The 12,187-nt window shown below is 45.0% G+C and overlaps 1 protein-coding gene across 9 annotated transcripts in view; it reads right to left on the bottom strand.

Moving 5' to 3' along the window:
- ATXN2 (ataxin 2) overlaps positions 1-11,760 on the bottom strand; it is a 77,313-nt gene extending 65,553 nt beyond the window's left edge. For 7 of the 9 annotated variants that reach the window (XM_030583368.1, XM_030583370.1, XM_030583369.1 and 4 more), the window contains exons 1-2: positions 11,555-11,628; positions 767-803 (exon numbers count right to left, since the gene is read on the bottom strand). In XM_030583368.1, the coding sequence (XP_030439228.1) occupies positions 767-803; positions 11,555-11,562 (45 nt within the window). In that variant the 5' untranslated portion in view covers positions 11,563-11,628. Of the gene's footprint in view, positions 1-766; positions 804-918; positions 939-11,554 lie in introns of those variants that run through there. The other 2 variants (XM_030583373.1, XM_030583374.1) reach the window with 2 other exon arrangements.
- Positions 11,761-12,187: the final 427 nt, after the last annotated feature.

The following is a 12,187-nucleotide window of genomic DNA, read 5'->3' as shown; positions in this document are numbered from 1 at the left end:
TATCAAAGTTACACACATACATGCTTTTAGGGAAGGGCTTATCAAAGGTGTCTGAAGCAAGGTTTAACATAATTTTTGTTTCGCTAGAACTCCAAATGTGTAAAAACTATATAACTATGCTAATTTGTAGAACATTTTTCAGAGCTGGAATTTGGAATAACCAAAACTAAACTAAACTGCCAGTTTAAGAGATAATTAGCCCAACCTTATCAATAGTGCTAAAACATTTGTTGCTTTTGTTCAACTGAGTGATGTCTTATACTAGCTTTAGACTTCTCTACTTAAAGGAGGGATTAATATTACAGGCCTCAAATAGGAACAAATATGCAACCATTGCCATGAGTAATAACTATGTATGTACTACTATACATGTGTACGGTACAGTTGCCAAGAACATATAGAAAATAGATTTACACAGCCACAGTTCTATATTTTGTAGGTAAGTGCTTTGTTTGGAGACTACTAATATTAAATGAATGCAAGGCCGTGAATTTCAAGAGAGTCACAATGTTTGACCAAGTGTTTCCTAACAGTGTCTGTGAAAATGGCTAGACTATCCACAAAGGTATTAAAAACCAAGAGAGATTTGACAATTAAAGACAGTTTACTGTCTGCTATTCTCAAATTACTTATCTACACTGAACCGTAATATTAGAGATTTAAGTTTATTTCCCTGAAACAAGAGTTGAAATTTTCAAGTTATTAGATATTAAATTTCCATGCAAATCAAGATAGTACTATGAGAAACAATGAAATATGTACTTACTGCAGGCTGAGGCGGCCCTTTGCCACTGCTGCGACCTCTGAAATTATTAAATATGTATCAGATTCAATAAAAACAAGACAATAAGACTGCTGAAATTAGACGTCTCTTGAAATCAAGTATTCAGGGAAACTGGTTGAGTACAGAAAACCTACCCAGATTACTGGTGTTGAAGAGAAAAATCAATCTCAAAGAGCAAGAAGTGTTCTATCCCAATAAAGTTTCCCTTACATCTCTTTTAAAAAAAAACAAAAGCAGAGATAAGTGTTAAAGCTCCTTAACATTTTCCTCTATTAAGAGAAAACCAAATTTAGAATCATTTTACTGATCTTAAAAAGATACCGTTTCTACACCTATAATAGACCAAGAAACACAGCATGAAGGAACTCTTCTAAAGCAATTTCACTTTAAAGATATGTTACCTCTTAAATACTAGCCCTTTTCCTACTAAAGTTGTCATGTATTTATAACCAAGTGCTATGTGTCACAAAGGTAATTACCTGATGTTTCAAGTTATAGAGTCAAGTACCACTGCAGAGTCATAACTGAGAACACTAATGTGTACGTCCAAAAAGAGAAGTGGCAACTTTATAAGCAAATAAGTGTGAATTATAGCATCTTTAGTCTACTAAAAGGTGCTGATACCATAGTACTTTAGAATAAAGCATATCAATATTACAGATATTATACATGTATCTAAAATTGTAAAAAAGTTTTCCTATTTAATAAATTTGATTTTGAAACAGTATGATCGCAAAATGCATGTGCACATGAGAATAGTGTTCTGGTTTCATGTTAAGACATAACTTCCGCATTTCTGACTTCAGACTTCTAATTTCATAAACTTAATGTTACGTAATATAATATTTTTTGCATTTTAATTTGATCATCTTGTCTCCTCCCATCCCAAAGAAAAATTCTAGGGACTATTTAGATTAGAGGAATTTGAAAGGCATCTTCTTTCTGTGGTTCTTCATTCTAAAGTACATACAACTTTCAATCTTGAATCTGTTTCTGCACTGAAAACTGTATGAGGTGAGATATAAACTATGAAGACACTGTCAGTAGTAAAATAAACTGGAACGTGTAACATTAATAGTGCAAAATATGGGTTTCTAAAATCTTAGCATTTGGTCTTCCATAAATAAAAAAGGATCTGAATAGCCATTCTGAAAATCTGGTACTACAATATTGGGCAGTTCATTATCTAAAAAAGTCAGAAAGCAACTTGATATACTTAAAAATGAGAAAGACTTTTTCACCCTTCCAAAAGTAAAACAAAATCCAGAACAGCTGACCATTTTTTCTTCAAACATTTACAAAAATAAAGGCCAACATCAACTACAGAAAATTTCAGGCCCAAAACTAAAACTTAAGCAACTCAAAACAAGGGATTATGGAAGAGTCTCATATCTGTAGCAGACACTACTAGGCACTAGCGGTATGACAGAATCTGTGTTGCATGAGACCTGCATAGCAGTAATAAGCATCTCTATAGTGCTTTTGAATTAACTCAAATTACTTTACAAAGTGATATAAAGCAAAAGATGTTCATATGTAGGAAAAGATCTACATTTCCAACATTAAGAAAATAGCTGACTGAATATTAGCACTTCTGAGTCCATGTGTTTACCTTTTATAAAGCTGCAAAAAAAAAAAAAAAAGTGAAAGAATTTGCAACTATCTGAATAAGGACTTGTCTACATAGGGAATCTGGCTGGAATAGCTATTCTGCAATAACTCCTCATGTGGACACTTGTCTAAGGCTTGTCTAGGCTACAGGGCCTACAGTGGCCTATAGTACTGCTATTATGCCACCATAACCCCATAGTATAGATGCAGCCTACAGTGACACGAGTGGTGGTAGCAAGGCTGATGGAAGAATTCTTCTATCAATCTAGTTGCATCTACACCAGGGGTTAGGTCACCATAGCTATAGCACTCAGGAGTATGAATTTTTCACATCTCTGAGTGATGTAGCTATGACAATCTAAATGTAACTGTAGACCAGGCCTTATTCAAGAATAAGGGTGTCCATACAGGGAGTTATTCCAGAATAGCTGTGGCACTTCAAAATTCACACCGTCTTCTTCCAGAACAACTTCTCCATGTAGACAAATCTTAAATTCCTAGTGCCAATTCAGAGGTATCAGCACACAAATAATTTTCCAACTGTCTTATGTATTCCATATTTGGCAAATTTTAACATTTGAAGAATGAGATGTTCTACATCGGAATATATTGTGTGAGTTGTATAAATATATCTTTCTGAATCATATTAATAGTCCCTTCTAACCTTGAAGTCTGTGTTAGACCAATTGCACATGTAACCACACAAAAAGCACAAATACTGGTGGTCCTACAAGTAAGTGGAATCACACATTTCCTGAAAAGTGATACTGAATGGAATGGTCACTGCTCACGAGTAGCCCTACAAGTTCCTCACTGTGATAAAAGGTCACAGATTCAGTGTTTTTTCATCTGTCCAAGACTTCTCTTTGTATTAACAAGAAGAAGGGGAACAGGAAGATTCTGAACTGTCGGCTGTCCTGTTTAAGCTTCTTGAGCAGCAGTTCTCTACCCATGCCCTGCTATGGCCCAATCAGCACACAGCTGCAGCCCTTGTGACATCCTCAGGACTATACAGGTAGTATACCTATTGTGTGGATGCAGCCCACATAGCAAGCTGCATATGCAGTCCACAGTGGTAAATAGGTTGAGAACCACTGTTCTTGAAGCATGACTTCATCCACCTTTCTGTTTTACCCAGCCTCATGCATACTGATGATACCCCATAATTAGTAATAAAATACAGGTCATTCAGAAGTCAAGCTGCCCAATTAGTTTTCAGAAGTCTAGTGAAACATAAACCAAGTAAATACAAGTTTATTTGCATGAGTTCTCTGTCTCTCCATTAGCATCACAACTTTCTGCAAAATAGCACCACACACTCTATTTTGAGCTTTGGGTACAAGTAGCTGACTAGGTTAATTACTTGTCAAACTACATGCTATAGCACGGTGAGCCATCCATGTTCCTGTAACATAGCAACATGCATCTGAGCCACTCATGCAGAAGGCAAAGAAGTGATTTAATCAGAGGTGAGAGCTCCATGAAAGAAGCTGTAGTTGAGTTTTCATTGTGCTCTATTACACAAATGTTCAAAACATTTAACTTTTAAACATTACAGAAAAGTCAAGACAGCTGACTCAACCAGTCTCAAAGCAGGCTAGAAATTAGCTTGGAGATTCTTCACTGGACACTCTTTTGTTGGTGTCAAAAGTCATTTCAGGAACCTACATGCCTCCAACATTAGATATAAAAGCGACCATCACAAATGAAAAGATTACGAAATCACAGTTTTATTCTAGTGAGAAGCGCTTCTTAGCCTATAAGTTTTTAGGGTGCTGGACTGAGCAAAATGGTTGCAGTTCTTTTTAACATTTTCAGCATGTGCAAAGTTTTAAATTCCACATCTGCTGCAGCACTTCCATTAAAGTTACCGTTTTTTCCTTTGTTTCTGTAGCAATGGCCCTCAGCAACAATTCTCCTTGTCCTCACTAGCAAATAATGTCTCAAATTCTAAATTGGCTCAAGCGTTAGGTTAACTTTGGGGTTTTCACCTTCTGCATTATGAGCTGCTAGAGATCTTTCTGAATTTCACTTCTTGTTTTCAAGCTACATCTTAAGCCCTACAGAATAGAGGGGGGAAATCACCAAGATTTTAATATCATTCTGTTTATATTCTGCAATGCAACCAGAGTGGTACATGCCTTCTGATAGAGGCCAATCAACTTGATGTTTCTATCCCAATAAGAAAAGGCTCAACCTCAAAACATCCTTGCAGAAGTACAATAAAGAAAATTCTGAGCCATTATAATTTATTATGTTCATAACACCCAAGAACATACTAAATTTTAACTAAATAGAGAGATATAGATTGATGGTAAACTCTTTGGGTCAGAGACTGAGACATAACCTAAATGAACGTAACCATCAGCAAGGACAGGAGGTGGTGAGAAGGGAAAGCAATCACAGCTATCACCATGCAGACTGTCTAAGCAGTGCACATCCTGACTGTTCAGCTAAGTTTCTAATGTAATAGATTATCTTGTGGGCACTGCAGAAGTGAGGTTAAGGAGAGATTTGAATAAGAGGGTAGCAGCTGGCAGACCAAACTTAGAAACCATTCCATGCACGGTGGGGGAGCAAAATCACAGATAAAGGCACAGACGTTGTCTGTTAGAGTACATGTCTCACAAAAGAAACAATTTAAGCCATTATTTTGTAGAAAGAGCGCCAAAATAGCAAACTTTTCATATCAGGCCGATATTTACATTATGGGTCTGTTGTGCTCAGAATTCACACTGAAAATTCAGACTGTTACAAAAAGGTATCCTATGTGTGAAATGGTAAATAAGTTTTCTTGGTAAGTAAGTTTTCGAGGTTTATAAAAGCTAAATCGTACTATTTATAAATGCTACACAATTATAAGTCAGTTATTATCACCTAACCATCAAATACAGTATTAATATCAAAGACAAGCAGAAAGCCATTCCTTTAAACTATTTAAAGTGTCAACTTTTATATATTTTTCTAGTTAAAAAGACAAACGTACAAAGAACACATGAATATTTAAAGAAAGGGAACTTAATTTTCCAACGATGTACATAAAGTCTCATGATTCTTCTCTAAATGGAATATTTTTGTCGGTTGCATTAATTTTGCTATACAACACTGAACATAAGAAACAGCTCCACATATATGCTGCATTTAATGGAAACAGCTAGTGCAGAGAGTTTAAAACAAGCAACTGCAAACTACAATTGTTAAATTCAATAGAGCAAAGAGAAGACTTTTGGGGGCATCAATTAGTATTACTAAGGCTTCGAAGACGATATATGGGATGAGTTGGCTCCAGAACACTACAAAATAAATTGCCTAGAAACTGTAAACCAGTTTATTGTATTGGAGAAGTACCTTAACAGACAAGTATACTTTTTTCCAACAGATTCTCTCAGGCCCGGACTACACTCCAAAGTCAGGTCGATGGAGTCACCTTGTGTCAACCTATTCGTGCATGCGTATCTGCCTTCATCTTCTGAGAACCTCTACAAAAGTTTATCTACCTCATTTCACATCAGCATCTTGCAAAAGCAAACTGTCTTTATAAAAATGTTTGTATACCACAGATGGAAAGTGAAAAATCCTACATGAAGTATTAAAACAAGATTTTCAGAAGATTTTCTACAATACTGTCTACTTCAGAGGTGGGCAAACTACAGCTGGTGGGATCGTCCTGCCCGGCCCCTAAGCTCTCAGCCGGGGAGGCTAGCCCGCAGCTTCTCCCCTGCTGTCCCCTCTGCCCCAAAGCCACAATGCGCTGCTCCTGCTGGGCTGCGCAGCTTGCAACCAGCCACCTCCCAGGCTTTCCAATAAGCCAGTCCTGCCACTCTGAGAGGCATGGTAAGGAGGCAGGGAGCAGTGGGGTTGGATAAGGGGTAGGAGGTCTTGGGGGGCAGTCAGGAGACAGGAAGCAGGGGGCAATTGGATAGGGGTGGGGGGTCCCGGAGGGGGTCAGAGGACAGGGATTGGTTGGATGGGGTGGAGGTTGGGGGGGCAGTTAGGGGACAGGGGATTGGATAGGCATGGGAGTCAGGGGACAGGGATCTGGGCAGTCAGCGGACAGGGAGCAGGGCGATTGGATGGGGTTGGTCAGGGGACAAGGAGCAGGGAGGGATTAGATGGGGGCAGTCAGGAGACAAGGAGCAGGGGGGGTTGGATAGGTTGGGGGCTCTGAGGGGTCAGAAAGTGGGAGGGGGTGGACAGGGGGCAGGAGCCAGGCTGTTTGGAAAGGCATAGCCTTCCCTACCCAGCCCTCCATACAGCTTTCCAACCCCGATGTAGCCCTTGGGCCAAAAAGTATGCCACCCCGGTCTACTTAATGCAAAACTCCTATCCTTTTAAAGTACACTTAACTCCAACCTGTAAATATACAGTGAACATTAGGTCAAAGTTACAGCTCAGTAACTTATATCAGTTTTTTATATACCTCTTATATAAAGTAGGACAGTTGATATAAGAGGCACCGAAGAGCCTTCTTCACATAATTGTTGCAAATCACAACCATTCATGTTGTCAATTGCACTTTCTAGAAAGTATGAAACAAACATCACACAGATAATTGTTTATGAACATTAGTAGTAATCTACAATTAAGAGTTACGTGTAGGTTACAAGTTAGCTATTCTGTTTGATAATTTAACAGTGTTACATTAAGGCAATATTGGGTTACTATCTAATTTGATGTAGATTTTATTATAAACTTGGACACCACAGAAGATTGTGTGTGTAAAATATTTTCCAGGATTACATAGTGCCCTCCATCCAAGGACCTCCAAGTGCTTTAAAACGGTATGTTAAACCTTGAAGTAGCACTGAGAGATAAAACAGGAAAATATCCTAATTTTGCAATTGAGAAAAGTGAGGAACAGAGAAATTTAGTAACTTACCCTAAATCACACAAATCAACGCCATCAGGCACCTTACACAACGCCAACAGCCAACCTTTCCCTAAAACAGTTACTAACACGATGTACAAAAATGAAAAAGTTACAGGAATTCAATGACACCAAGGGAATGATTACTATATCATTAAATGGTTACTATGATGAGGTGAAGGCTTCTAGTCAACTGAGGTCACTACTAAAAGTGTGCATGCACACAAGCACAGAGGACAGTAAGTAAGCTTTTTAGGGTAGAGAAAGTGGCGGTTTAAACTTTGACTCTGGCAAAACCACTATGCATTTCAAAAGAAGCCACCACAATAATATCTAGGAGTTAGCATACACTGATATTCTCAACTAGTTCTGTCCAGGTGTGACAAACATTCTTCCTCCTGTTCTTGATTTACACTTTTTGGTGAGACTACTGAAAAGTGAAAATGACTAACCTACTTCATTGCCTACAAGGAAATCTGATAGAGCATTAATGGTGAAAGGGGAGTTTTCAATCATTTCAGCTTTAATCTGTTCATAAGCAAGGAATTTTTAAAATACTTTAATTTGCATCCCTTTAAAACTGAATGTTCAACATAGTTAGGCAATTGATCAAGATGCTAAAGTACTGAAAAATAGTTTTTTACAAAAGTAGACTGCAAAAAGAATGAGAAGCACTTGTGGCACCTTAGAGACTAACAAATTAATTTGAGCATAAGCTTTTGTGGGCTAAAACCCACTTCAACATTTGCATGTAGTGGAGTATACAGTAGCCCACGAAAGCTTATGCCCAAATTAATTTGTTAGTCTCTAAGGTGTCACAAATACTCCTCATTCTGTTTGCTGATACAAACTAACACGGCTACCATTCTCAGAGTAGACTCTGATTTAAAAGATTGTTTTAAATAACTTTACCTGAGGACAACATATTTCCTCGCAACAACAACATTTTTCTTTGGATGGTGCCTCCTGATGAGATTGATGCAACTGTTTATGATTACACGAGAGATGCAGAATAACTACATTTATATTTGGATAAAACTGAACCGATCATCAAAATATAATTTGAGAACGTTTAGCTAGCATGCTGTGGCTGTAGTTTGTCAGGTCTGTATATAGTTTCTGTATTTTTTGTAATAGTTTTTTAAGCAGTTGGATGGAGGATACCAACAGCATGTTATGTCCGTATATGCCATATTCCACATATACAGACCCTAAATAAGTATGGCATTTAACACATTTGCCCATTTGTGAGACACATCTGCTTCTTTTAATGCACCTTTTTGAGGTTTTGTTTTTTAAATATTCTTAGAGCAGCTGCTAATCCCCCACCCAAAACGCACACAAATCTTTATCTTATATATAAGGGTAGTTATAGCAATAATTAAGTAAGCAAAGCAAGGAAGCATTCCAACCCACTGTCAAAAGAGAAGCAGGTGCTTGTTCTTACTAATTTCTACAGTTATAAATGTTATGCCTCCAATAGCTCAAATGAGCTTTATGGGCAAATTTCAACTCCTAAAGTATGACTACCCATGCAAAACAACAGCAACTCAAGAATGTATTATGCACGTAAACATTATGGAGTGGTAAATAATAAAAGTGTTAAGAAACCAGCTTAGCACAAGGAAGAAAATTTAATACCAAGGCACAAAGATTGTAAAACATATTTTTAAAACACAAACTTGTTTTTAAACTCTGCACACAAACAAAGAGCATACATACAAATTTGCAGCACGAGGTAAATTTTTAAAAATCACTGATTATCCAAAATTAAGATTTCTCTCTTAAACTAGCAGTTGGAGTGTTTTAAAGGTGCTTCATTCAGACCCTTGGCAAGCCTCACAGTGAGAAAGAGTCTCATAATTTTACAGGACCCTTCATCTAGAAAGATCTCAAAGTGCTGTGCAGGTTACATAAACAAAACATCAGTTAATTGTACCCATAACAATTTATCCATTTGAAACCAAAAGGATAACATAGGTAGGAAAAATGTAATTGCTTTAGTTGGAATTTGACCAGGAAACATGGAAATATGAACTGACACCCTTTCTCTTGCACATGCACAAAAGGGTTCACACCTCCACTAAAATTTCAAGGGAAGAACGTCGAATGTAAGAAATCACTTCAGTAAACTGCTCAAAGTGTCAACACATTTTTAGTTTGCATTGTTCTTTTCACCCTAGATCTTTTCCCCCCGCTTTGTTCTGTTGACTAGTAATGAAATGAATTCCTCCTTTCAGATGTGTCCCACAACAGTTGTATAGTATATTTTGTTTTACTGCTAGCACACAGAATTTGAACAAGAATAGAACTCCCAAACTGGAGTGCAATGCAAGAAGGAAAACTTTAATAGCAAGTACCCTGAGAGACCAGGAACTCCAAACTGGAAACATTATGCATGGATCCCTCAGGATACCAGAAAGTCTGCATGGTGGGGCTGGGGAGGTGACAGGGACAAGCACAACTAAAGAGTGGAACCCTTCTGAATGATGAAGAATTGGGAGCATATCTTTGCCCTGAGAACCACACCCAGTCATCAAGCAAAGGATAGCAGCTCTGATATAGGGTCATGAGCAGGGAGAGTCTCAGTACCATCAGTGGGAACTGAGAACACCTGACACCTCCCACCAGTGAGAAACGTCTTTACATTACGAACTTGGATGGCATTTCACGACATGAGCAAGCGCGCTCAACCCCCCCATCTCCTCTGCAGGAGCTAACGTTAATCATCTTCACCTGCATCTGCAGACTTGGAGACTTTAGGCAGTGCCCCTAGCAGGCGACCCGGACGGGACGTGCCGCCTCTTGCGGTGCCAGCCCCGGGGCTGAAGCAGACTCATTAAGCGGGTCTCAAAAAAACGCCTATTTCGAAAATAAAATGGTCACCTCTGTACCGGCGGCAGCAGCGCCGGCTGCGGGCAGGGCGCCCATTCGCTGGGCCGGGGCCTCCTTCCCCCACCCCTGCAGGTGGGGGGTTAGTCCCCGCCTCCCGTCATCGGGGCCCGCTCGCCCGCCCGCCGGCAAAGCGAGATCCCGGAGCCCTCACCCGGCACCCAGGCCGCACGCCTGGAGCCCGCCCGCGGCACCACGAGCGTCCTTCGCGAGCCGGCCTCGGCTTTGCTGCGGCCTCGGCCTAGCAGCGGCCGCTCCACTGCCGAGCTACGAGCCCCCGAGTCGGCTGCCCCCCCGCGGTGCCAGGGCCGGGTGCCCCTTCACCCTCCCTTCACGGCCCCCCCGCGGTGCCAGGGCCGGCCCCCCACAGGACCAGGTCCCCTTCACCCTCCCCCCCCGGCGGTGCCACGGCCGGGTGCCCCTTCACCCTCTCCCCCCCCGGTGCCAAGGCCAGGTGCCCCTTCACGGCCCCCCCGCGGTGCCAGGACCAGGCCCCCACAGGATCTGGTGCCCCTTCACCCTCCCCCCCCCGCGGTGCCAGGACCAGCCCCCCACAGGGCCGGGTGCCCCTTCCCCCTCGCGGTGCCAGGCCCAGCCCCCCACAGGGCCGGGTGCCCCTTCCCCCTCGCGGTGCCAGGCCCAGCCCCCCACAGGGCCGGGTGCCCCTTCCCCCTCGCGGTGCCAGGCCCAGCCCCCCACGGGGCCGGGTGCCCCTTCCCCCTCGCGGTGCCAGGCCCAGCCCCCCACGGGGCCGGGTGCCCCTTCCCCCTCGCGGTGCCAGGCCCAGCCCCCCACAGGGCCGGGTGCCCCTTCACCCTCCCCCCCTCGCGGTGCCAGGCCCAGCCCCCCACGGGGCCGGGTGCCCCTTCACCCTCCCCCCCCGCGGTGCCAGGGCCGGCCCCCCACAGGACCGGGTGCCCCTTCACCCTCCCCCCCCGCGGTGCCAGGACCAGGCCCCCACAGGATCTGGTGCCCCTTCACCCTCCCCCCCTCGCGGTGCCAGGCCCAGCCCCCCACGGGGCCGGGTGCCCCTTCACCCTCCTCCCCGCGGTGCCAGGCCCAGCCCCCCACGGGGCCGGGTGCCCCTTCACCCTCGCGGTGCCAGGCCCAGCCCCCCACAGGATCGGGTGCCCCTTCACCCTCCCCCCCGCGGTGCCAGGGCCAGCCCCCCACGGGGCCGGGTGCCCCTTCCCCCTGCCTGGCGACTCCCGCGGACTAGACTCACCCACCCAGTCGCTCCGCTCCGCAGTCTGCCACAGGCCGGAGAGGCCTAGCCGGGAAAGGGAATCAGCGCCCGGCCCGCGCCGCGTCCTCTGTCGCCCCCCTCCCCTTCAGGCCCGCGCGGAAGCGCTGCTCTGAGGCCCGGCCTCCCCTCGCCCAGCCCCGCGCCCCAGACCCACCTGCCCATGTTCTGCCGGCCGCCGCCTCCTCCCCCCGCTGCTGCCGGGATGCCGGGGCCGCCGCCGCCGCCTGGGGGTTTGCGGTTGTTGCCGGCGGCCTGGGCCGCCTGCTGCTGCTGCTGCTTCAGGGACATGGCGAAGGGGCCGGGCCGGGTGCGCGCCGGGACCTGCTGCGCTCGCTCGTTCGCTGCTCCGGAGCCGCCGCTGTCTCGGCCGGTTGCTCCCAAACAGTGTGAGCCGAGCCGAGCCGAGCCGGGCCGGGGAGGGAGGGGGAGCGCGCGGGCAGCGGGGCGCGGAGGGATCCGGCGGGGGGAGGGGAGGCGCGCTGCGTACCTGCCCGCCCAGCCCTGCCCGCCGCCTGACAGCGCCCCGCCGGGCGGCCGCGCCCAGCCACGCGACCCGCGGGACCCGGCCGGGGGCGTTCGGGAGCCCGGCTCCGCTCCGCTCCGCCGCCGGCAGCCCCTCCGCGGCCGGACTCTTTACGGGAAGTCGGAAGGGTCTGAGCGGGGAAGCGGTAGGTGAAGGGGAGGCCGGGGAGCGAGCGCCGGCCGGGACACGTGAGGCGGCCGGGGACGGGCCCAGGGACACCGGCCTTCCCCCACCCTCTGCGGGGAGGTGGCTCCGCAGGGCCGC

The sequence above is a fragment of the Gopherus evgoodei genome, chromosome 13 (assembly GCF_007399415.2).
Source record: "Gopherus evgoodei ecotype Sinaloan lineage chromosome 13, rGopEvg1_v1.p, whole genome shotgun sequence".
Taxonomy (NCBI): Eukaryota; Metazoa; Chordata; order Testudines; family Testudinidae; genus Gopherus; species Gopherus evgoodei.
Note: the sequence above shows the minus strand (reverse complement) of the source record. Positions and strands in the feature narration are given on the sequence as shown.